General features: G+C 41.6%; 1 protein-coding gene across 4 annotated transcripts in view; it reads right to left on the reverse strand.

Annotated features, from left to right (window-relative positions):
• The window catches only part of KCNJ4 (potassium inwardly rectifying channel subfamily J member 4), a 565,683-nt gene that overhangs the window by 133,440 nt on the left and 404,920 nt on the right, over window positions 1-27,323 (reverse strand). Inside the window, exons 1-4 of one of the 4 annotated variants that reach the window (XM_075833628.1) lie at window positions 27,222-27,263; window positions 26,654-26,775; window positions 23,775-23,857; window positions 22,605-23,211 (exon numbers count right to left, since the gene is read on the reverse strand). In XM_075833628.1, coding sequence (XP_075689743.1) covers window positions 22,605-22,630 — 26 coding nt within the window. In that variant the 5' untranslated portion in view covers window positions 22,631-23,211; window positions 23,775-23,857; window positions 26,654-26,775; window positions 27,222-27,263. Of the gene's footprint in view, window positions 1-22,604; window positions 23,212-23,770; window positions 23,858-26,653; window positions 26,776-27,221; window positions 27,264-27,323 lie in introns of those variants that run through there. The other 3 variants (XM_075833629.1, XM_075833630.1, XM_075833631.1) reach the window with 3 other exon arrangements.

A 27,323-nucleotide genomic window follows, 5' to 3' on the forward strand; every position in this document is an offset into this window, starting at 1 on the left:
TATGCTATTTCCTGGAAGTCAAATCACAGATACCAATTTGCTATTTATGAGTATTTGACAGATACACAGCTCTCTGTCCCTTTTTTAACTGTGGGTCTATGGATTCTTTCTGTTTTTATGCATTGTCTATTGTCTCATATTATGTATGTTAATAAAGTATTTTTCTATTCCTTCATACATTACGTGTCTCTTCAGCATCCTTCTTTTTTAGGTTATATATTCTATTGCGATGCTCTTGGGTGAACACCCTTGGATAAACCCGTGTGACTTTGTCTAACATCTTTCTATTTCATGTATATATAGTGGGCTATATCGATCCATGCTGCATTTTCGGTTTGGTTATTAATGTAGTAGATGTTACCTGCAGTCCTATGTAACAACACAGATAACACAGTGATAACTCTCTAAATACAGATAGTAGTGTTACCTGCAGTCCTATGTAACACCACAGATAACACAGTGATAACTCTATGAGTACAGATAATGTAGTAGCTGTTGCCTGCAGTCCTATGTAACACCACAGATAACACATTGTAGCAGAGCTGAGATTGTAATTTAGCACAATGTGTTATCTGTGGTGTTACATAGGACTGCAGGCAACAGCTACTACATTATCTGTAATCAGAGTTATCACTGTGTTATCTGTGGTGTTACATAGGACTGCAGGTAACACTACTATCTGTATTTAGAGAGAGTTATCACTGTGTTATCTGTGGTGTTACATAGGACTGCAGGTAACACTACTACATTATCTGTACTCAGAGAGATATCACTGTGTTATCTGTGGTGTTACATGGGACTGCAGATAACATCTACTACATTATCTGTACTCAGAGCATTATCACTGTGTTATCTGTGGTGTTACATAGGACTGCAGGTAACACTACTACATTATCTGTACTCAGAGAGATATCACTGTGTTATCTGTGGTGTTACAAAGGACTGCAGGTAACATCTACTACATTATCTGTACTGTGTAGCAGAGCTTAGATTGTAATTTAGCACACAGTACAGATAATGTAGTAGATGTCCCCTGCAGTCCTATGTAACACCACAGATTTCACAGTCATATCTCTCTGAGTACAGATAATGTAGTAGTGTTATCTGCAGTCCTATGTAACACCACAGATATAAGAGACAAACACATGCAGTGACAGAGACAGACACAGACACACACACACACACACACACACACACACAGACACACATTACACACTACACACACACTCACCATGTCTCCTTGTTGACAGGTCAGGACGGGCTGTGGGTGGAGCTTCCTCTCTGCTTCTCGGCAGAGCACAGAGCACAGAGTGGAGGCAGATGCAGGGAGGCTGCGGCACGGGAGTGGACCTGTCCTCTGACCTGAGTCATCTGACCTCATGTCATGAGGTCAGGTAACAGGACTGGTCCACTCCCTGGCCGTCACAGACCCCAGTCAGAATGCAATAATGTCCTGGCTCTTCCCAAGCTGCTGCAGTTGTCCCACATACGGGGCGCCTGTCAGCAGCGATCAGCGCTCATCGGCGCCCCCCCTTCCCTATCATCCGGGTTGCGCCCAGGTCATGTGCCCCGCCTGCCCCCCCTAGCTATGCCCCTGCATGTACCCAAGCGTTACTATCTACTATTGACTTTTATATAGACTGTGACCTGGTCAGCTGCCTCTCCGCTACGGCGGAGTGGCCTAGTGGGTCCACATACCCTGTGACTATGACAACTATAAAAATACTACATGACTATAATAATAGCGCTAGGTTTAAACTTACCGGAAATTTGCGAGTTTGTCTTGCAAATGGTCTCCCAGTGTTTTCCAGTTCCCAGTGTTACCCGTTCCTGCGGCCTGTACCCTGTATCCCGTGCTATCATATCTACTGAGAAAGTCAAGTCGTGTCTTCCGCTGCATCCACGGTGCCACCTGCTGTGAAAGTCAAGTCGTGCCTCCGCTACTGTCTACATTGCCTCAGGTACCCGTTCCGAACTATAGACATTGTTTTGTACCTTGATGGCCAGCTGCTATCCCGCTAAGCAGTACGGCCCAGTGGGTCCACACACCGCGCCATGACAGTACGCTCAGGCCGCTGGCCAAGTCAAGGGCCTGTCATCCTCCCAAGCCATGCAGGCGGACCTGCAGGATCTGCAAGCACGACAGGATCAACTCTTTGTGGCAGTGTGGGGCTAGCTACTTCCTTCATTGCTCCTATTCAAGCTCCTCCAATTGACCCTCCTACTACACCTCCTGGCAGTCCCAGTTCGGACCCTCGGTTCTCGCTACCATTGCCACCTCGGTTCCATGGAGATGCAAGTTCGTGAAGGGGGTTTCTGAATCAATGCCAAATCCACTTCACAATGCACGCCCGAGCATTTCCTTCGGACGGAGCCAGGTTCACCTTCATTATATCTCTACTTGCCGGCAAAGCCCTGGCACGGGCGAATCCAGTCTGGGAACAACAGGGACCCGAGATCCGAGACTTCCAGTGGTTCATGCGGTTGTTCCGTTCTGTCTTTGAGGAGCCTGGACGAGTCTTGTCGGCAGCCACTGCTAGCTTTAACCTGCGTCAGGAGAACGCCTCCGTGGGCGAATACACCATTAAGTTCAGGACTCTGACAGAATTGTCCTGGAACAATGAAGCCTTGGTAGAATCCTTCTGGCATGGCCTATCGCCTGAGATCAAGGGCGAACTTGCTGCTCGAGATCTCCCAGCTGCCTTAGACGACCTGATTCTACTAGCTACCTGTGTGGACATAAGGCTCAGGGAGAGATCTCAAGAGATTCTACAGGAGAGACGGCTTCCTAGACTGGCGCCCAACTCCCAACGACCCCTCTTGCCTTGTTCTTCTACTGCGCCCGAGGATCCGATGCTGGTGGATTGGCTTAAACTGTCCGTGCAAGAAAAACAGCGCAGGCGCACCTCTGGACTCTTCCTATATTGCAGCCTCGCTGGCCATGTCGTGCGTCTGTGTTCCCAGAGGCCAAAGAAACCCCATCGCCTGGGATTGGTTGGAGAGACAACCCTGGGTGCTACAGCATTTAATAGAGAACTCTCTTCCAAACTGTTTATTCCTGTGATAAGACCTCATTCGGTCTCTGCCTACCTGGACTCTGGCTCCGCAGCCAATTTCATCTGCCAAGACCTTGTGGATCTTCTTCAATTGCCCACTGTTTTTCTGGAGAGACCGTTGATTAATGCCTCGGTAGATGGACTGCCTTTGCCTGACCCAATATTGTCTGTGACCAAGCCATTAAGATTTAAAGTGGGAGCTCTTTATTCTGAGGTCATCTCCCTGTATGTCCTGTCCAAGGCCATCCCGTGCTGCTGGGTTTGCCATGGCTCCGTCTACATACCCCAGTCCTGGATTGGAACTCCGGAGAGGTTCTCCAGTGGAGTCCCAAAGGTCTCGACCACTGTCTGGTGCATATCTATCCATCCCAGCCTTCTCCGAATCAGTCATTGGCAGGGATGCCTCCTTGTTACCTCAGTTTGCTGATGTCTTCAACAAAAAGGAAGCAGAGACATTCCACATCATCGAGCATACGATTGCCCTATCGACTTGGTTCCTGATTCGTCTCCTCCTCATGGTAGAGTATACCCTCTCTCCTTGCCAGAGACCCAGTCTATGTCAGCCTACATTAAGGAGAATCTGGAGAGGGGTTTCATACAAAAGTCTTCATCCCCGACCGGAGCCGGGTTTTTCTTTGTCAAAATGAAGGATGATTCCATTCAACCCTGCATTGACTACCGAGGCCTCAACCAGATCACGGTGAAGAACAGGTACCCATTGCCATTGATTTCGGAACTCTTTGATCGCATACGGGGGGCAACATTTTTCCAACCTAGACCTGCGGGGGGCTTACAATCGAATCCGGATTCGTCAGGGTGATGAGTGGAAGACTGCATTTAACACACATAATGGACACTACGAATATTTGGTCATGCCCTTCGGCCTGTGTAACGCCCCCGCAGTTTTTCAAGAAATTGTCAATTACATTTTTCGTGATCTCCCCTATGTCTGTGTTGTGGTGTATCTCGATGATATCTTGATTTTTTTCCCCAGATCTTGTGACTCATCAGGGCCATGTCCGCCACGTGTTGCTTCGATTAAGGGAGAATCATCTTTACGCCAAGTTACATAGTTACATAGTTACATAGTTACATAGTTAGTACGGCTGAAAAAAGACACATGTCCATCAAGTTCAACCAAGGGAAGGGAAAAGGGAAGGAAAAATTTCTACACATAGGAGCTAATATTTTTTTGTTCTAGGAAATTATCTAACCCTTTTTTAAAGCCATCTACTGTCCCTGCTGTGACCAGCTCCTGCGGTAGGCTATTCCATAAATTCACAGTTCTCACTGTAAAGAAGCCTTGTCGCCTCTGCAGCTTGAACCTTTTTTTCTCCAGACGGAGGGAGTGCCCCCTTGTTTTTTGAGGGGGTTTTACAAGGAACAGGATTTCACCATATTTTTTGTATGTGCCATTAATATATTTATATAAGTTAATCATGTCCCCCCTTAGTCGTCTTTTTTCAAGGCTAAATAGGTTTAATTCTTTCAATCTTTCCTCATAACTTAAATTCTCCATGCCCCTTATTAGCTTCGTTGCTCTTCTTTGTATTTTTTCCAACTCCAGGGCATCCTTTCTATGAACTGGAGCCCAGAACTGAACTGCATATTCTAGATGAGGCCTCACTAATGCTTTGTAAAGTGGCAATATTACATCCCTGTCCCGCGAGTCCATGCCTCTTTTAATACACGACAATATCCTGCTGGCCTTTGAAGCAGCTGATTGACACTGCATGCTGTTATTGAGTTTATGATTTACAAGTACACCCAGATCCTTCTCAACAAGTGAATCCGCCAGTGTAGCGCCCCCTAGGACATATGATGCATGCAGGTTGTTGGTACCAAGATGCATAACTTTACATTTATCTACATTAAACTTCATTTGCCAAGTGGACGCCCAAACACTTAGTTTGTTTAAATCTGCCTGTAATTCATGAACATCTTCCATAGTCTGAACTATATTACATAGCTTGGTGTCATCTGCAAAAATAGAAATAGTGCTATTAATCCCTTCCTCTATATCATTAATAAATAAGTTGAATAATAGTGGTCCCAGCACTGAACCCTGGGGTACACCACTTATAACCGGGGACCATTCAGAGAAGGAATCATTGACCACAACCCTCTGGATACGGTCCTTGAGCCAATTCTCAATCCAATTACAAACTATATTTTCTAAACCTATAGTCCTTAATTTACCCATTAGGCGTCTATGGGGGACAGTGTCAAATGCCTTTGCAAAGTCCAAAAACACTAAATCCACAGCGGCCCCTCTGTCTAGACTTCTGCTCACCTCTTCATAAAAACAGATTAGGTTAGTTTGACAACTTCTGTCCTTAGTAAAACCGTGCTGGCTGTCACTTATAATGCTATTTATTGTCACATAATCCTGTATATAGTCCCTCAATAGCCCCTCAAACATTTTCCCCACGATGGATGTTAAGCTTACTGGTCTATAATTACCCGGGGAAGACCTAGAGCCCTTTTTGAAAATAGGCACCACATTTGCCCTGCGCCAGTCCCTTGGCACTATACCAGTCACTAGAGATTCTCTGAATATTATGAAAAGGGGGACAGAAATAACTGAACTAAGCTCTTTAAGAATTCTAGGGTGTAACCCATCTGGTCCCGGAGCCTTGTGCACATTTATTTTATTTAATTTAGCTTGGACCATCTCTACATTCATCCAATTCAGTATATCAACTGATATATTAACAGCACTGGCACCGGCTACATCAGCTGCTCTTTCTTCTGTTGTATATACAGAGCTAAAGAACCCATTTAGTAACTCTGCCTTCTCTTGATCCCCTGTGATCAACTCCCCATTACCATTATCTAGGGGTCCTACATGTTCAGACCTTGGCTTTTTTGCATTTATATGCTTGAAGAATTTTTTAGGATTTGTTTTACTATCCTTGGCCACCTGCCTTTCATTTTGTATTTTTGCTAATTTTATTACATTTTTACAGATTTTATTAAGCTCTTTATATTTTACAAAGGCTACAGCTGTACCCTCAGATTTGTATTTTTTAAATGCCCTTTTTTTGTCATGTATTGCCCCTTTCACAGAAGGTGTAAGCCATGTGGGGTTTAATTTGAGTCGTTTATACTTATTACCTGTAGGAATAAATTTTGCACTATAATAACTCAAAGTAGATTTGAAAATCTCCCATTTATCATTTGTTCCATTATTTGACATTAGTTCTTCCCAGTCTATATCCTGAATTGCAGCCCCCATCCTGGGGAAATTGGCTTTCTTAAAATTAAATGTTTTTGCCCTCCCAGCCTGCGTTTGTTTTTTACAGTATAGGTAAAATGTAACTATATTGTGATCACTGTTACCGAGGTTTTCACGAACATTGACATTCCCAACAAGATCTGCATTATTAGAAATGACCAGATCCAACAGAGCTTCACCTCTAGTCGGGTCTTCCACAAACTGGCCCATAAAATTTTCCTGCAACAGGTTGAGGAAATGTCTCCCCTTTGCAGTTGAAGCCGAACCATGACACCAATTAATATCCCGGAAATTAAAATCTCCCATTATCACTACAGTACCCGCCTGTGCAGCCCGCTCCATCTGTTTATATATCTGACCTTCCATCTCCTCAGTTATATTGGGGGGTCTATAGATTACACCAAAAGTAATTTTTTCAGTGTTTACCTCCCTTTCTAGTTCCACCCACAAGGTTTCAACCTCCTCACAGTATTCACCCACTATTGTCTCTTTCACACTCGCCTTCATATCACTTCTCACATACAGACATACACCACCACCTTTCCTATTTGTCCTGTCTTTACGAAAAAGTGTAAAACCCTGTAGATTTACAGCCCAGTCATGTGAAGAGTCCAGCCATGTTTCAGCAACACCAACTATATCTATATTTTCTTCCAGTATCAAGGCCTCCAGCTCCCCCATTTTGCTTGCTAGACTTCTGGCATTTGTGAACATACACTTTAACTTGCCTGTCAGTTTTTCACTTTTATTATCAGAAATGTGATTTGACATTAATCGGGCCTTTTTATTTACACTGATGTTTTGTAACGAAAGGATCTCCTTATCTTGTTGTCTAGTCCTCTCCCCACATTCTGTTTCTCCCCCCACCAATATAGTCTGACCCCTCTCTAACCTGGCTACCCCTTTTTTTTCTACATTGACCTCCCTCCTCAGCCCTAGTTTAAATACTCCGCCACCCCAGCTAGAATTCTCTCCCCCAGCACAGCGGACCCCCTTCCATTTAGGTGCAAATCATCTGCAGAATACAGTTTGTACCCCAATGAAAAGTCAGCCCAGTGCTCTAGGAACCCAAATCCTTCTCCTCTACACCAAGACTTCAGCCATGCATTTAACTCCCTAAGCTCCCGCTGTCTTTCCTGTGATGCGCATGGCACAGGCAGTATTCCTGAGAATACAACCTTGGAGGTCCTTCCCTTCAGTTGGAGAAGTGCATGTTCCAAGAGAAGTCTCTACACTTCCTGGGCTATATAATCTCTGATGAGGGTCTCAAGATGGACCCTGAGAATGTCAAGGCTGTCCTGGAATGGCCACGTCCCCAAGGCTTAAGGGCGATACAACGCTTCCTGGCATTCGCCAACTTCTACAGACTGTTCATTCCCAACTTCTCTTCTTTGATAGCCCCCATCTCCACCCTTACTAAAAAGGGTATGAATGCCAAGGTTTGGACTCCAGAGGTGGAAGTCGCATTTAAAACCTTAAAAAAAAGCCTTCACGTCAGCCTCAATTCTTCATCATCCTGATGTATTCCCACAGTTTTCGTTAGAGGTGGACGCCTCCTCTGTTGGTGCTGGTGCACTTTTGTTCCAGAGAGGTTCGAAAGTCAAGACGGTGGTATGTGGTTACTACTCCAAGCTGTTTTCTCCCGCAGAGCGCAACTACTCGATTGGAGATCGGTAGTTACTGGCCATCAAGCTGGGCCTGCAGGTGTGGAGACACCTACGGGAAGGTGCAGCTCATCCTATCCTGGTCTTCACGGACCACAAGAACTTGACCTACCTACAGACGGCTCAACGGCTGAATCCTTGTCAAGCCAGGTGGTCATTGTTTTTTGCACGGTTCCGGTTCGAACTCCACTATCGACCTGCTGACAAAACTATGAGGGCCGATGCCTTGTCTAGGTCATTTGAGACAGAGGACACTGTGGAGTCCCGACAGAATATTATCGATCCTTCCTGCATCTACTCTGTTAACCATCTGCAGGTTAGAGACATTCCTCTGGGAAGAACTTTTGTATGTATGGCTGACCGAGGAAGAATCCTTAGCTGGGGTCACAGTTCCAAGCTAGCAGGTCATGCGGGTGCCCGTAAGACCCGAGACCTAATTGCCCATCAGTTCTGATGGCTGATGCTGCCCAAAGACATCATGGACTTTGTCTCCTCCTGTACGGTGTGTGCAGCAAACAAAGTTGCTTACTCCAGACCAGCCGGTCTGCTCCAACCACTGCCTGTGCCCGATGCCCCCACTGCCACTGCCTGTGCCCGATGCCCCCTGGCGGCTTATTGCTATGGACTTTGTCACAGATATCCCTCTCTCTGCGGGATGCAATGTGATCTGGGTGGTGGTGGATCGTTTTTCTAAAATGGCTCATTTTGTTCCCCTGACTGGCCTGCCTTCTGCTGCTCGACTGGCTGACCTCTTCATACAACACATCTTCCGTCTGCACGGCTTGCCCCTGCATATTGTCTCGGATCAAGGGGTCCAGTTCACCTCAAAGTTCTGGAGAGCACTCTGCGACCTACTCGGTGTAAAATTGGACTTCTCCTCAGCTTACCATCCTCAGTCCAATGGACAAGTCGAAAGGGATAACGAAATTATGGAGAACTAACTGCGGCACTTTGTCTCCAGACGACATGATGACTGGGTGCAGCTGCTCCTGTGGTTGAAGTTCTCTTATAATAACCATACCAGTGAGTAGACCACCTCCAGTCCGTTCTTCATAGTCTACGGCCAAAATCCTCAAATACCCCTGCCTGGCTCTACTAAGTCCCAGGTGCCTGTAGCCGACTCTACCTTCAGGGACTTTCTGCAGATATGGCAGTAGACACGATCTTCTATTCTGCTGGTGGTGGACCGCATGAAGAGAAAGGCAGACACTAGAAGACGTGAACCTCCCCAGTTTCTTCCAGGTACTAAGGTCTGGCTGTCTTCCAGGAATATCCAGCTGAGGGTGCCATCTTGCAAGTTTGCCCCCAGGTTCCTTGGACCCTTCGAGATTCTGCTACAGATCAATCCAGTGTCGTACAAGCTTCGACTGCCTCCTACCCTTAAGATCCCTGAAGTCGTGAACCGCTACTCCAGGACTCCTAGTTCCGCAGTGGCTCCTGGCGGTTCATCCGGAACTTTTGAAGTGAGGGAGATCCTGGCCACCAAGAAAGTGGGAGGAAGGATGTTTTATTTGGTGGATTGGAGGGGAATTGGTCCAGAGGAGAGGTCTTGGGAGCCAGAGGAGGACATCGATGCCCCTGTCCTCGTGAAGAGATTTATTTCCCGCTCTGGTCCCAAGAGGAGGGGGGATACTGTAACATCTATGGCCGGTGGTCGTCATTCAGACTTACCCTCTGACGGCCCCGGCCATGGACATCTGTCTTCGCGGCGTGAGCTCCCTCCAGGGAGACACCAGCACTCACTTCCGGGTCCTCGGACTGTTTCCCGCAGGGCGCCCACGTGTGCACGGCCCTACAGGGCCAGTACGCGTCCAGCTGTCACCCATCAATAATTAGCCCAAATGGTTGCTGGACTATAAAAAGGGGCTCTGCCCACTTGTTCCTCGCCTGAGCGTTGTTGTATACCTAAGTTTGTCTTGAAAGTGGTCTCCCAGTGTTTTCCAGTTCCCAATGTTACCCGTTCCTGCTGCCTGTACCCTGTATCCTGTGCTATTGTATCTACTGAGAAAGTCAAGTCCTGTCTTCCGCTGCATCCACGGTGCCACCTGCTGTGAAAGTCAAGTCGTGCCTCCTCTACTGTCTACATTGCCTCAGGTGCCTGTTCTGAACTATACACAATGTTTTGTACCTTGTTGGCCAGCTGCTATCCCGCTACGCGGTACGGCCCAGTGGGTCCACACCCCACGCCGTGACAGCCACATTGCCCTCTGTATATAATGCCACAGTGCCCTCTGTAGATAATTCCACACACCCCTTTGTAGACAGTGTCACACACACCCCTTTGTAGATAGTGCCACACACCCCTTTGTAGATCGTGCCACACACCCCTTTGCAGATAGTGCCACGCATATCCCCCTATAGATATCTCCATTGGGGCAGTCGGCACTTTGGCCGGGGATTCCTCTCCTGGAAGAGCCACTGATGTCACTGTCCATATATGGACAGCTACGTGGGAGGCCTCATCTATCAGTGGAGTCCCAGTCCTGTTTGATGACAGCTGAGCTCCTGCTCCAACAGTAGCAATCAAAGTTTACTTCGATTGTGGCCGTTTAACCCATTAAAGGGAATGTGTCGCTAGAAATTATTTTATTTTTTTTCGTTAAACAATTATTATTTAAGTGATTTCACATTGTTTTAATTGTTTTCATTTTTTCACAAGTCAGGAAATATTATAAATTAGATTCTAATTTATAACAATTCCATGATCTGGTCACTAGAGGGAGCAGTTCCCAAAATTGTAGCATGGTCAATGGGGTAAAGCAACCTCATTGCTTTATGCTGCAAATTTGGGGTAAACACACTCGCTCTAGTGTCCTCACACAATCCCCCCTCGCTTATTCTGACTAGTGCCAGGAGAAGGATAGGTTTGAATCTTCAAACCTCCTACACTGTGTGCCGCCATCTTCTGAGTGACTGCACAGTGTAGGAGGATTAGATACAGTGCTAAGCAGAAAGTATAACACGAACATACACGAACATAATACACACATCACATACACAAACATAAATTACCTGTTCCTGCCGTCGCCGCCTCCGCTCCTATTCCTTGCGTCTTCGCTTCCTTGAACATATGGCCGGAAGCCGCGGCCGGAAGTCGTCATCTTACTGTCCGGCAGCGGCTTCCGGTCCACATGAAAATGGCGCCAGATTTCGCTCTGCTAACAAGCTTCGTTTTGGTCTGTGTGGGCGCGGCGCATGCACCCTTCCCACACAGACAGCGTACGCTGCAGTGAATGGAACGGCTCCCGTTCGCATTCTCTATGGGGATGTATGTGCCGTATTCCATCTCAGTATGTGTCGTTAATCGACACATACAGAGATGAAAAAACAAATGGCAGCCCCCATAGAGAAGTAAAAGTGTGAAAAAAGTAAAAAGTAGAACACAAGAACACAAATAAACATTTATGTTCATATCATAATAAAAGCAATATGATATAAAAAATTCATGACACCTTCCCTTTAAATGCTGAGGTCAATAGCGACCACGGCATTTAAATCATTTGCAGTGGGAGCTCCTTCTCTCACCCATCGGCGGCCCGCAAATGCAATTGTGGGCCACCGATAGGGTGCCATGGCAGCCGGGGGCCTGATAAAGGCCTGCATGTCTGCCCTGGGTATTTGCCTATTATGATGTGCCAGAGGTACGTCCCAATACATTGCCTGTCAGTTTTACACTGACGGACAATAATGCTTTGGTATACTAAGTATACCAAAGCATTATAGCAGCGATCTAAAAATCGCACAGTGAAGTCCCCTAGTGAGACAAAAAAATAAGTAATAAATATGAAATCAAATTTTGAAATAAATATTACAGTAAAAAAAAAAGTGGTTTTATTTAGTAAAAGTGTAAAAAATTAAACAAAAGTACATATATGTGGTATCGCTGCGATCGTAATGACCCAAACAAAAAAATTAATATGGATTTTAAACTGCAAGGCTAACAATGTAAAAAAAACAAAATGCAAAAAACAACGGTGAAATTGCAATTTTTTTCCATTGCTCCAAAAAAATAAATAGTAAAAGTTAATCAATAAGTCCCATGTACCCCAAAACAGTACCAATTAAAACGACGTCTCATCCCACAAATAACAAGCCCTAATATCACTACATTGACGAAAAAATTAAAATTACGTCTCTTGGAAAGCGATGATGCAAAAACAAATAATTTTAGTACAAAAGAGTTTTTATTGTGCAAAAGAAGTAAAACATAAAAAACTTCTACATATGTGGTATTGTTGTAATCGTACTGACGCATAGAATAAAGGTAACATGTTATTTACGACGCACAGTGGACAGCGTGAATTTAAAACGCATAGAACTATGGCGGAATTTCAAGGTTTTTTCTATTTCCCACAAAAAAATTAACATAAGTTAATCAAAGAATGATATGTACCCCAAAATGGTGCCATTAAAAAGTACAACTAATCCCGCAAAAAACAAGTCCTCATACAGCTATGTCGATGGAAAAATAAAAAAGTTATAGCTCTTTGCATGCTCTTAGAGCCTAAAATAGGCTGGTCACTAAGGGGTTAAAGGGGCAGTTATCTTTTTACAGATGGGTGATATGAGTGAATGACAACATTAGTTATAGTGGTTTCCCACCAAATACATTCATCACCTACCACACTGCTAGGACCCTAAGAAATCATTAGAACAGTTAAACTGAGTCCCCTGTTCTTTCTCACCACTACTGTGCCGGTTGTAAGCTTTGAATGAAGCAGCAGTGGCGCTTGTGCGATTCCTCTCTAAACTCATTTCAAAAATCATCATCCATTTGGAAAAAAAATATTTATGTGCTGTGCCATAATGCGGGGTTAATGGTAATAGACGGGAAAGAAAAGCAGTGATGAATCATTTGACAAAAACATTTTTTGTGTTCGTTGGTGGTAAAATGCTACAAAAGTTAAAGTGATTTTCAGACTAAATGAAATGTCCATAAGCTATGGGGCTGCAGATGCTGGAAAACACATTGATTTAAATTTTTTCAATGTTCCTGATTGACATATCCTAAAAATCTTTTATAGGGAAAGCCCTTTAAGATAAAGAAGCACAAGCAGGAATTCTTGGTTTTATGGTCTTTTTTTGTCGGAAACGGTTTACTCATCATTTATAGTTTAGCATGTCACAGTTGCCCAGTTATCCAGTCCTACTTATACCATTCTGTGGGGTTTCACTGTTTTCTATGAAAAACTGTAACATCAATATGGCATATTTTGATTCTTCACACTCTAAAGGGACACAATTGGAGGACACTAACGACTTATCCAAGATCTGCATATTATGTAAAACATGAACCTATTTTTAGCTCTCAGAGACTTTATTAATAAGCATCTGTGACTGTTCTGCACCCAGCACAACTCAGTTGCCACGGAAACCTGCAGCCTTGGTGGCGTCTAACAGGAGCTTAGGGCTGTAATTTCAATATCAGTTGCAGGCAGGGACACGGCAGGGGACCCAAATGCACCTTATACTATCACATCCCTCAACTTCCTTGGCCACGCAACCCTGACTCACACCTATATATAGGCAATGTGAGAAGGAGAGTGATGTCACCTCATGACATCATGATGTGGAAAGAGTTATTCGGTGAGGATCATGACTAGCATATTTTGCCTAATACTTATGCTACAATATATACAATGCTTTCTTCTTTATTTTTCTGATTTATTAAAGTTTCATTAAAACATTTTTAATAGAAGTACAGATAGTGTATGTATATATTTTGAGTATATATATATATATATATATATATATATATACACATACATACACACACACTGTATATATATTCAAAAGTAGTAGCATTTTGCAAGGTCTTATTGATCATCCCAGCTTATCTGCACCATTTTTGTTTAGTCACATTAATTTATTTGTCTTTACTTGCAGTTTTGTTCCTTTATTACTGAACATAGCAAGGTTTATATCTGTTGTTTATGACAGAAACATAACACATTGGCATACGTTGCACCCATAGAAAACAGTGGTATAGTTTATTTTTACGTTTGAGTATTTTTACTTTTTTAGGTAAAAGAATGTTTAAAAAAAAATTGGTGTGCAAGTTGCCTTAGTCAGGATTTACATAAAATATTGTGCTAAATAGTCTTAACCCTTTCACGACCAAACTCATTGATGTACCGTGCACAATGACACTTTCTGGAATGACATATACTAAAGGTGAGTACTTTTTTTTATTGTATACTCTACACAAGCCATATAGTTGCTCCTTATAATATTGTTATAAATACTATAATAATGCGAGGAAGGAGGGAGGGACAGAGGGAACTGGGAAAGGGGCAAGGAAATAGGGGATGGTTGAAGGGAAACCACTGGTAAGTAGGCACTCGGCTCAGCAATATATAAAAAAAAAATCGAAATTTCTTGTCAATGAGTTAAAAGGCAAAAGGTAGCACAAAGAGCGACCCTGTATCAATTTAAACAATGAAACAATTAAACACAAAATAGTGAGCAGGATCAGGTAAGTAGCTGGGTTAATGTAGTTAGGGGCAGTAGAAAGGGGTCAAAGAAAAGGAAGGCCAATCCGGTTTCTGACATTCCAGGCAAAATTGCCAAGTTGGGTGATGATGCGAGGGTGTCAGTCTCAGAAATGGCAGCCCTAGTGGATACTGATCTCTCTAACAGCCGGGAGAACAGCCCATCTAGTAGTCGGTGGGATGGTAATGCAGGTAAGCCAAGACAATTGATAGTCGTAGGGGATTCTATAATCAGGAAGACGGATAGAATAATTTGTCGCCAAGACCACCTCAACCGAATAGTTTGCTGTCTCCCTGGTGCCAGGGTTCGGCATGTGGTGGAACGGGTGGACAAATTGCTGGGAGGGGCTGGTGATGATCCAGCTGTCGTGGTCCATGTCGGTACCAACGACAGAATAAATGGTAGGTGGAGGAGCCTTAAGAATAATTTTAAAGAACTAGGATACAAGCTGAAGGGAAGGACCTCCAAAGTAGTATTCTCAGGAATACTGCCTGTGCCATGCGCATCACAGGAAAGACAGCGGGAGCTCAGGGAATTAAATGCATGGCTGAAGTCTTGGTGTAGAGGAGAAGGATTTGGGTTCCTAGAGCACTGGGCTGACTTTTCATTGGGGTACAAACTGTATTCTGCAGATGATTTGCACCTAAATGGAAGGGGGTCCGCTGTGCTGGGGGAGAGAATTCTAGCTGGGGTGGCGGAGTATTTAAACTAGGGCTGAGGAGGGAGGTCAATGTAGAAAAAAAAAAGGGGTTGCCAGGTTAGAGAGGGGTCAGACTATATTGGTGGGTGGAGAATCAGAATGTGGGGAGAGGACTAGACAACAAGATAAGGAGATCCTTTCGTTACAAAACATCAGTGTAAATAAAAAGGCCCGATTAATGTCAAATCACATTTCTGATAATAAAAGTGAAAAACTGACAGGCAAGTTAAAGTGTATGTTCACAAATGCCAGAAGTCTAGCAAGCAAAATGGGGGAGCTGGAGGCCTTGATACTGGAAGAAAATATAGATATAGTTGGTGTTGCTGAAACATGGCTGGACTCTTCACATGACTGGGCTGTAAATCTACAGGGTTTTACACTTTTTTGGAAAGACAGAACAAATAGGAAAGGCGGTGGTGTATGTCTGTATGTGAGAAATGATATGTAAGCTTAACATCCATCGTGGGGAAAATGTTTGAGGGGCTATTGAGGGACTATATACAGGATTATGTGACAATAAATAGCATTATAAGTGACAGCCAGCACGGTTTTACTAAGGACAGAAGTTGTCAAACTAACCTAATCTGTTTTTATGAAGAGGTGAGCAGAAGTCTAGACAGAGGGGCCGCTGTGGATTTAGTGTTTTTGGACTTTGCAAAGGCATTTGACACTGTCCCCCATAGACGCCTAATGGGTAAATTAAGGACTATAGGTTTAGAAAATATAGTTTGTAATTGGATTGAGAATTGGCTCAAGGACCGTATCCAGAGGGTTGTGGTCAATGATTCCTACTCTGAATGGTCCCCAGTTATAAGTGGTGTACCCCAGGGTTCAGTGCTGGGACCACTATTATTCAACTTATTTATTAATGATATAGAAGATGGGATTAATAGCACTATTTCTATTTTTGCAGATGACACCAAGCTATGTAATATAGTTCAGTCTATGGAAGATGTTCATGAATTGCAGGCTAAGTGTTTGGGCGTCCACTTGGCAGATGAAGTTTAATGTAGATAAATGTAAAGTTATGCATCTGGGTACCAACAACCTGCATGCATCATATGTCCTAGGGGGAGCTACACTGGCGGATTCACTTGTTGAGAAGGATCTGGGTGTACTTGTAAATCATAAACTCAATAACAGCATGCAGTGTCAATCAGCTGCTTCAAAGGCCAGCAGGATATTGTCGTGTATTAAAAGAGGCATGGACTCACAGGACAGGGATGTAATATTACCACTTTACAAAGCATTAGTGAGGCCTCATCTAGAATATGCAGTTTAGTTCTGGGCTCCAGTTCATAGAAAGGATGCCCTGGAGTTGGAAAAAATACAAAGAAGAGCAACGAAGCTAATTAGGGGCATGGAGAATTTAAGTTATGAGGAAAGATTGAAAGAATTAAACCTATTTAGCCTTGAAAAAAGACGACTAAGGGGGGACATGATTAACTTATATAAATATATTAATGGCACATACAAAAAATATGGTGAAATCCTGTTCCTTGTAAAACCCCCTCAAAAACAAGAGGGCACTCCCTCCGTCTGGAGAAAAAAATGTTCAAGCTGCAGAGGCGACAAGGCTTCTTTACCGTGAGAACTGTGAATCTATGGAATAGCCTACCGCAGGAGCTGGTCACAGCAGGGACAGTAGATGGCTTTAAAAAAGGGTTAGATAATTTCCTAGAACAAAAAAATATTAGCTCCTATGTGTAGAAATGTTTCCTTCCCTTTTCCCGTCCCTTGGTTGAACTTGATGGACATGTGTCTTTTTTCAGCCGTACTAACTATGTAACTATGTAACTATGTAACACATACAATAAACAAAAAAATAAAATAGACACCACAGGCCCGGCCGGGTCACTAATAGCTAGTTCACATAAATCATTAATTATAATCAAAAGGATTTTTAACATCAAGTTCAAAATTAAATATTGCGGTATAGTGAGCTAGTGATAGACCCGTTCAGTAATGGGCAGAGTGCAGATCATGCGTTTGATTATTGGATATATTCCGCACATCAATTACAATGTGTTAGCTGTGGATACAAGATGGGTGTAACTTCTTGATGCACTACGTAAGTGTATTCTCATATACAGCCTATGGATCCCACTATATAAGGTTACAATGAAAGAGATACAATCAATATGTATAGCCTATAGATCTCACTGTAGGAAAATACAATAATTGCATAAACATAGCATGCAAATTTCAGCCAACAAGATTTGTTCAACATCACGTCAGATTATATACTTATCGCCAATAACTATGGCTTTTGAAGTGTAGATCAACATGTTGTCATTGGATTCCATATGTGCTGTGGATCTGTCAGATTGCAAGCTTTTATGCTTTTCCAAAGATCGAGTTGTAGCCGACATCCAGGCCGGAACCACAGAGGAGCCCAGAAGGCAATAGTGGTTTCAAAAGGGATACAATTATTGTTCCAATACAGAGAGTTCCTTGATGGACCATATATCATATGGGTTTAAAGGCAGGCAAGGTAGAATGAGACGCATGATAATAGTTATCGCTCACTTGTTGGCACCGTACGATTTGTACTGAGCTCTAGCACTCGATATGATCCAATCCCATATATATTTTATGTCATATTAGGGGCTCTTGTCTCTTTCCTTTTGATTGGATTTGTTAGTACATTCACTACTGCTTTACTTTAAATAGTATACACTTAGTGAGGATCATTGGTTTCTAGGTGGATATCTCTCCCCTTTTTTTCTTTTTCTATTTTCTCTTTCTTATTCTTTATTCTTTTTTGTTTTTTTCACACATTTTTTCTCCCTTTACTTTTTTTATTCTCACTCTGCCATCGCATATGTATTGGATGATACGGTGGATGCTGAAATTTGCAGCAGTTCTGAATAGTCAATATAACCAACATCAGGATGAACTACCCGTGATCTATTCGGGCTATTTAAAGTTCATCGCAAATTGGTTTTTAGTCACCTACAAAGAAAGTGGGATGTTAAAAGTCTGAGTAAATATTTGAACTCTGATTTGGCACCAAGGGGTTTACGTAGATGCGTGCTTCCAGCAAATCATTTGCGTAGTGACGTTTTTATGAAAAAATAGGACAATGAAAGCTTAATCCATATTAAATGTCTTATGAGATTAATAATAGAGGAGGAAACTGAACAACTAAAGACCCTCGATGTGGAAATCTCTCAGAGTGTTAATAAACTGGATGAATTCAAAACTCACCCAGAATTTGAAAAAAAGGAGATAGATATTGAACTTAAAGAGATTTATGAACGAAAAAAGAAGAAATTTCATAGACACTTTAGATTTTGAACATGGTCAGATCTTCTCATTTAACATGTCCCCTTTAAATCGAACAGGCAGAGATAAAAATAGAAGTAAAGCCCAGTATAGACAAAAACGTCAGACTGACGGACGATTGACACAGTCCAGATCATCCTCACATGACTACAATACTAGTGATTATACTTCCAGTGATAGGGAGGATAGCCAAGGTAGGGTATCCCTACCACAAGGCAAAACCAAAGCACAAAATTCTCATTCAAATCATGTTGGTTTTTTAGGAGAGGTAAGATCAGACGAGGGAAGAATCACACGAGGGAGAATTCGCCAGAGACTAAAATAACTGATGAGTTAGGATGTGAGAATAATATTATCAATCTTACTGATTTCTCACTTTCCTCGGCGCATATTACTTTGTTGAATCGTGGTCTGTCTTTTGTGCCCACTGTGGGAGGGAATGAATTTGAAGTCTATAAAGACATTCAATTATTTGTACGAAAAATTCTATTGCGATTATTTCATTCACAGAAGACTGAACACGATCCAAAAAAGGAAAATCAAGAATATGATTATCAATTTTTGGATAACCTGACTACCTGTGAAAAAGAAACCCTCGATGCCCTTGAGGAATTATATACTGAATGTGAGACCTTTACTTCCCCCGATGAACAACTAGAAATACCAGAATTTACAAAACTAAAACCTCCTTGTTTGACTATGCCCCCTATTTCCTCTAATAGATATGTTAGAGCCTTCATGGAAGGAGTTAGTCGTGATTTGGGCTCGACTAATTGGACAGATCTGACAGAATATAACCTCCCATATATTGAACGGATAGCCTTAAAAGAATTGAGAGAACTTAAAGGAATTGTCATAAAACTCAGTGACAAAGGAGGCAATGTTGTTCTCCTGAAAGAGGAATATTATATTGGGGAAATAGTCAAACAATTGGAATCAAAAAAACTATAGACGAGTTCATGAAAATCCTATGGCTGACATCATTAAAAAACTAAATTGGAAATTACAATTTGCCTTCGAAGAGGGACTTATTACCAACAATGAATATAAATATATTTTACTCAAGGAACCTAAAATGCCCACTATATATGTCCTTCCAAAGGTTCACAAGGATAGACAGCTACCACCCCGATGTCCTATGATTTCAGGGATGGATGGACCCACAGACAGACTAGGTCAGTTTGTTGACTTAAAATTAAAAACTTTTGTGAAATTGTTACCATCATTTGTCTTGGACCCTGGTGATATGCTAACTAAATTGCATGATCTTTGTATCCCTTCTGAATGTCTGCTAGTGGGACTTGATGTTGAATCGCTCTATACCTTGATTCCTCACTGAGCTTGTCTAAAAGCTGTGGAATATTATCTTGACAGGTATCGGCCACAATTCTCTCATCAAAATGAGTTTATTGTGAACATGTTGGAATTTGTTCTGACTCACAATTGTTTCTGTTTTGACAACAAATATTATTTGCAGGTGGAAGGCACTGCAATGGGATCATCATGTGCTCCCTCTTATGCATGCCTCCACTTGGGCTATTGGGAATCGGTGGCTGTTTATCCTTGTGAGCAATTTAAGGGACATGTCTTCTGTTGGTATAGATATATCGACGATATCTTTATGATATGGAAAGGCACAAAAGAGCAGTTAGAGAACTTTGTGGGGATGCTCAATTCCAATAATTTTAATATCCATCTGACATATACTGTTAGCTCTCAGGAAATCAGCTTTCTTGATCTCTTGATTCGGAAAAATAATGACAAATTGGAGACTAGCACTTTTAGAAAACCGACTGCAGGTAATACCCTTTTGCTAGCACAAAGTCATTACCCAATGTCCCTTATATGGGGCATCCCGGTAGGTCAGTTTCTGCATCTTCGCAGAAACTGCACTGACTTTGACCATTTCAAAAAGGAAGCCCATGATCTTGCACTTAGGTTCAAACAAAGGGGATACTCAGGGAAAAGTATAAAAAGAGGATATAATAGGGCCTTACATACCAATAGAGAGGATCTCTTACATGATCAAAGTAAGGAAAAAGTAAAAAAACTAATAAAAACTTGGTAAATAAAAGGAATGTAGCCTCAAAACCGGAAAAGTTAGTCAGATTTATCACCAGATATGGCCAACATTGGGAAAAGATAAGAGAAATTTTGCAAAAGAATTGGTCACATTTAATACTCAGTGACGAAATACAGAACATGATATCCTAGTATGACTGCTAGAAGAGCACCCAATCTGCGTGATCTCCTTGTTAGATCGGAGTTCAGAAGATCAGATGTCCCAGCATGGCCAACTCACCCCTTTAAGGGAATGTTTAAGTGTGGCACATGCTCCCAATGTAAATTCGTAAAAAAATCAAATGTATTCTCAGACTCTTGTGGCCGTAAAGAATTCAATGTTCGAAGTTTCCTTAATTGCCGTTCATCGATGGTTGTCTACTTAATATACTGTCCATGTAAAACAATTTACGTTGGGAAAACAATATGTGAAGTTCAGCTGAGAATTTCTGAACATGTAAGGGACATACGGAAGGGAGAAGAAAAGAGTCCCCTAGCCATGCATTTTAAATAATATCATAAACAATCACCAGAAGGATTATCATTCATGGCTATTTACCAACTCCCTAGAGGAACAGGGGCAGTAACCGTGATCGGTTGCTGCTACAGAAGGAGCATGTGGATTTACACCCTTAAAACTATTAATCCCCTTCGCTTAAACAATGAATTTAAATTGCATATGTTTCTTTGATGCTTTATGGGTCCCGGGACTCTGTTCACATGACTTTATGTTGCGTGGACGGACTCTCGGGACCCAGTCTACATCTTTCTATGTGTGCTTCTGCTCTTTTCTCTTTTTCTTTTGTCTCCTTCTCTTTTTACTTTTAATATCTTATGTTTACTTCGTTCTACTTTCTTGATATCCACCTGGCGATGACCTGGAATTGAGTATTAACACAAAAATGAATTTGTACACTTACTTGATATTATATTGTGCACCTAGGATTGAACTGAATTGAATGACGGCGATTCTGATTTTTGATTGGCTGTCAGTCCATTAAAATAGGTGGTTATTGATGGTGTTGTTACGCTCTGAGGAAGTCACGTGGTGACTAAACGCGTCAGCGTACGCCCTCTTTCTGTGACATCACATGCTGAGCAGTGTGTGGACTGATCTGTGGACTCACCTGTGGAACCGCTTGCTGCCTACACATGTCTGAAACGTATAACCTCTACACCGATGAGACCCGGATGATTGAAGAGCCTGATGATTAGAGAGACGTGGTTGATACACATGCGTCTCGTTCTACCTTGCCTGCCTTTAAACCCATATGATATATCGTCCATCAAGGAACTCTCTTTATTGGAACAATAATTGTTTCCTTTTAAAATTGCATTTTTTTCATTATATTTTCCTACAGTAAGATCTATAGGCTATACATATTGATTGTATCTCTTTCATTGTATCCTTATATAGTGGGATCCATAGGCTGTATATGAGAGTACACTTGCGTGGTGCATCAAGAAGTTACACCCATCTTGTATTCACAGCCAACACATTGTAATTGATGTGCGGAATATATCCAATAATCAAATGCGTGATCTGCACACTGCCCATTACTGAACGGGTCTATCACTAGCTCACTATACCGGAATACTTGATTTTGAACTTAATGTTATAATCCTTTTGATTATCATTAATGATTTATGTGAACTAGCTATTAGTGACCCGGCCGGGCCTGTGGTGTCTATTTTATTTTTTTGTTTATTGTATGTGTTATTTTGTGTTTAATTGTTTAAATTGATACAGGGTCGCACTTTGCGCTACCTTTTGCGTTTTAACTCATTGACAATAAATTTAGATATTTTTATATATTGCTGAGCCGAGTGCCTACTTAACAGTGGTTTCCCTTCAACCATCCCCCATTTCCATGCCCCTTTCCCAGTTCCCTCTGTCCCTCCCTCCTTCCTCGCATTATAATAGTTATCGCTCACTGGTTGGCACTGTACGATTTATACTGAGCTCTAGCACTCGATATGATCCAATCCTATATATAGTTTATTATTATAAATACCTTGCTGTAAATCATCTGTACAGGGTGTGTATAGGAGCAAACAGCACAGGTTCTGTTGGGCAAGTCAATTTTTTATAGCTCTAGTCTTACCTGCTGCAAACTGTATCCATTGTCATTCCAATAGTTATTCCCCCAGGAGACAGATATAGAAATCTGTTTGCAGAGTAGAATTCTCCTTAGCTCAGGCCCTCTTAGGTTACCATCCAATGCTCATTTGAATGCATCACTGTAGCTTAGAAACTTTGGCACATTCTTAAAGAAGTAATATAGCTATCATATCTGGGTTTTTGGCAAAGCGTTCAATTCAAATAAATATTATTCCTGATATTCCTCAATATAGGACAACAGTGTAGAGCCAGTAGTAGAACTTTGATGGCTTCTTCTATTTAGTATTCCATTAAAATTCTGCTTATCTATTCCATACAATCCCGATTTGAGGAACTTTTAAAAGAAGCTTTACATATGAGAGATGGCGTCCTATAATTGGCATCATAACTGTAGCATTATATTAAGAGTTACTCCGACAAATGATGGTGTAAGAATTAGAACTTTCTCAGAAGCTTTGTCACCACATTAAATGCTGTTCTTTTTAAATCCATGTCACAGTCGATCGTTGGTAATGCAAGGGGATGGCAATTTAACCTGGTAGCAGAGTCTCCGATCACCCCCCCCCCCTCGTTGGCAAACCACGTTCTCACTGTTGGAAAAGAAAAAAAGAAAAATAACAACAGATAAAAGAAGTAGCAAGCCAAATCCTTCTGGAAACCATCTGCTGTAATGTGCACAGTTGAGAACGCAGGTTATTTTTATCTGTTTCTTTATATTCCAGGTTGCATAATAATTCTTTATAGACATTACTGCATATAGATATGGATTTTCAAAAACTGAGAGGTAATTAGGAGGTTTAGCATAATATGAAGACATCTATAATCGATATGTGAGGGGTTTCTATGGTTTAGCATCAACAGGGCAAGAAAAGCATTCCTTAAAATGTCCCACCAAGTTGCTCTGGGGTAATTCGGCTGCAGGTACAAAGGTTTTTAGTTTTAAGATTATATCCTGGTTGGGGGTTATTTTATATAATTTTTTAAAATTCTAGTCTGGACCACAGATACATATATTTAATATTGAATACGTCCTGAGAGGCCCAGACAAATCCCCTTCAAAGAGCTGCATGTACAGATGTGTCCTGCATTCAAATATTTCACTGATGTCTATGTATAGTAATGGATATGTATTGTAAATGGTCTACCTACCCACCTATCTTGTCTGTAGATGACAGGACCAATGCCAAGTTTGAAACATCTTATGGTACAAGATATCTGCTTGACCATGATAACGTGCTGCAGAAAAGCCATCAAAAAAGTCAAGTTAAAGTTTCATACCACAGTGTATTTAACGCGTTAAGTGTCAACTTGAAGGTTGCTACATTTGTATGTGAAGCCGCGAATGCCAGAAGAGATGAGAATAGTCTTTTTTTTAATTTAAAAAATGTAAATTTTTTTCTTTTCTAGTTACTAATCCGCAGCAAAAAAATGCAACATTTGCAATTTGTTGAAGATTTTTCCTTTCCCATTGAACCTAATGTGGAAAATCTGCAACAAATACTAAGCCATTTCAAAGCATAAATTGACATGCTTCTGATTAAGAAATCTAGACTGCAGGTCAATTTCTACACGGAAATGTTCTGCAGTGTGTGGGTGAGATTTGCGAAATCTCATTCACTTTGCTGCTACTGTAATATGCACGGCAAGGGAAACTTGCACCTGCACATTGTCCTGTTATTCAGGGGCCACTAAAGGATGTGCCTGGTCACATGCCCCTTCATCAGCAGCAATGTTCAGAATGGGAGCACTGCATATAGTGCATCCAGTGGAGGCCGTACTATAAAGGGGTGACGCTTCACAGAGGAAGACATTAGCACTGATCTTCTAATAACTATGTATTAGTAAGTGGCACATAATGCTGTTTCCCACACATTAGTAAAAATAAACATAAAGTGGCCAACCCGTTTTATGCCCAGCTAGCATAATGGTGGCAAGTGATTACCAGCAGCTACCATCTTGACGCAATTTGTTCACTGCAAACCCCAAAAGTTTCGGATTCCAACGAATCCAAAACTTTTAGGAATTTCAACCGAATTCAATTCGTGTAGAATCGAGAGGCTCATCTATAGCCACGAATCACAATCTGAAAAAAATGCTTGTTTCCCTTTCAGTTACACATGGCAAAATAACATGTAAAACAGCCATGCTTCTTTCCATAATAAATAGTAAAAATGCAGACACATGGGGCCTTTTACATACAATTGTTCTACTAAGAAGTGTCTGTGTTGTTAATTGTAACCAATCAGATTCCAGCTTTTATTTTTCCAGAGCTGGTTTGAAAATAAAAGCTGTATTCTGATATGTTGTCATATTTGTTTCAACATTTTGTTTTAAATAAGTATATGAATAGTGGATGAATGCTTTGGAGGGGATGTTCCTGCCCTCTATTAGGCTTTATTCAGACGAACATGTGTCAAATAATTTTCCATGGGCGATTTACACCCGTGCGGGACCCGTTTTCATGGATCGTTCAAAATTTTATTCTATTGAGGGATCCGTGAAAATGGACAAAAATAGGGCCTGTCCTATTTTTTTCATGGGCCAGTCACATGGTTTGTTAAAACAACGGCTGTGTGAACAGATACTATACACAATGGGGAGTTTTATCAAAACTGGTGCACAGAGATGGGCAACTACTCAACTTTTCCTTTGCACCAGTTTTGATAAATCTCCCCATTAGGTTAATGTTTATGAAATATTTGTTACCTAAAAGCTAATTTTATAGATTTGTGATGCTGATTTTTAATGAGTTACAATTATTAATTGTTGTTATGAGTAAGATCACCAGGCACTTTCTTTTCTTAAAAAAAAAATATTTTATAATGATGGTAAACATTTTAAAACTGACACTCTAATACAATATGACTTGAAACAACTCCCTTACATCTTTAAGACGACACAAGCTAAAATCTCAAGCTGACACAGGTAGAGGGGTACCATCTGGTGGCAACTTACTTTCTAGTGACAAAGACACACTTGGGTCTATGACTGCAGTGACACATGTCAATTAAGAGGATTATTGTATCAAGAGAAGGGAGAATTGCACACATTGATTTGCTGCCTATGCTCTGTTGTACTGTTAATGTTTATATGTGTTCGATTTTATAATTAGACAAGAAGTCTCACAGGACATGTAAATATCAAGGTGGGAGACAAGTCTCAACCACCCGCTCAAGTTTATTAGAGATAAGGACTCTAAAAATAGATAATATAAACTAGAGAACAAAAGAGCCAATATATATCAAATGTGAAAAAGTTGACAATCTTTATTAATAACATCAAAAACAAAAACAGAGAATCTAAAATAAGTCCTTGTCTGGGTCACCAATACATACATTAATCAAAGTATATACATACATTTTGTATATAGTATAAGAACATTTATTAGATTAATGTAACTCTAACATAGGATGCATCTATGTCAGTGGGCTGAAGTAGGGATAGTACAAAAGCAGAGTGTAAAAAGCTCAATGTAAAAGCTTGTGTTTGCTTTAAAATTACTAGTGCATTTAGGTATGTGACATAAATCCTAATCAGCCCTAACTGATGCACTTACCCATGTTTAGGAGACTGTCAGTGTGACCCAGGGTGTGAAAGAGCGCCCCGACGCGCGATTCGCCTGTAGCTTTATCAAGGGGTCTTGATTTTAAAACTGACACTCTAATACAATATGACTTGAAACAACTCCCTTACATCTTTAAGACGACACAAGCTAAAATATCAGGCTGACGCAGGTAGAGGGGTACCATCTGGTGGCAACTTACTTTCTAGTGACAAAGACACACTTGGGTCTATGACTGCAGTGACACATGTCAATTAAGAGGATTATTGTATCAAGAGAAGGGAGAATTGCACACATTGATTTGCTGCCTATGCTCTGTTGTACTGTTAAATACATTTTTAAAATGCCTTATATTTTAACATTATAATTTGCTTTATGTTTATACGTGTTCGATTTTATATTGCAATGACAGTTCTTTAAATATTTCAGACGGCATGTACTTACCTATTTATGTTAAAGGAGTTACCTACCTTTAAAAGTGACATATTGAAAGCATATTGATAGGAAATGCCCTCAATTCCAGGTCAGTGGGGATCTAACTGCCAAGACCCCACAATTCTCCTTTAAAGTTTTTCTCTGCACAGCAGTGCACCTGTCATTTGGATAAAGCAGTGGTGACATACCTCCCAACTTTCAAGAATCGCAAAAAGGGACAACCGATGCGTAGCGCAGCGAAAACATTTTTCCTTTTAAGCTACACCTCTAACCCCGCCCAATACCTACCCATACACATCCGGTCAAGTATCATGCTCCCATAGTGCCTCCCCACCGAACCCCCACACAGTATGTTGCCACTATAGCTGCCCCCAAAACAGTAAACTACAACCTAGTGCCTCCCACACAGTATAATGCCAAAAAGCTGCCCCCATACAGTATAATGCACCCATAGCTGCCTTAATACAGTATAATGCCCTCATAGATGCCAACATACAGTATAATGCCCCATAGTGCCACAGTGCCCACTGTAGATAGTGGCCACATAGAGGGTGCACATGCCCGCATACTACCACAGTGCCCACATAGTGCTACAGTGCTCACATATAAATTGCTGGTGCCCATATAGATAGTGCCCATCTTTCTATCTTGTTTAGGATGTTGCCCAGTTCTCTCTACCTTTTATCTACTGAGATGAATGACGTA

This window comes from Rhinoderma darwinii, chromosome 7, assembly GCF_050947455.1.
Source record: "Rhinoderma darwinii isolate aRhiDar2 chromosome 7, aRhiDar2.hap1, whole genome shotgun sequence".
NCBI classification, from domain to species: Eukaryota; Metazoa; Chordata; class Amphibia; order Anura; family Rhinodermatidae; genus Rhinoderma; species Rhinoderma darwinii.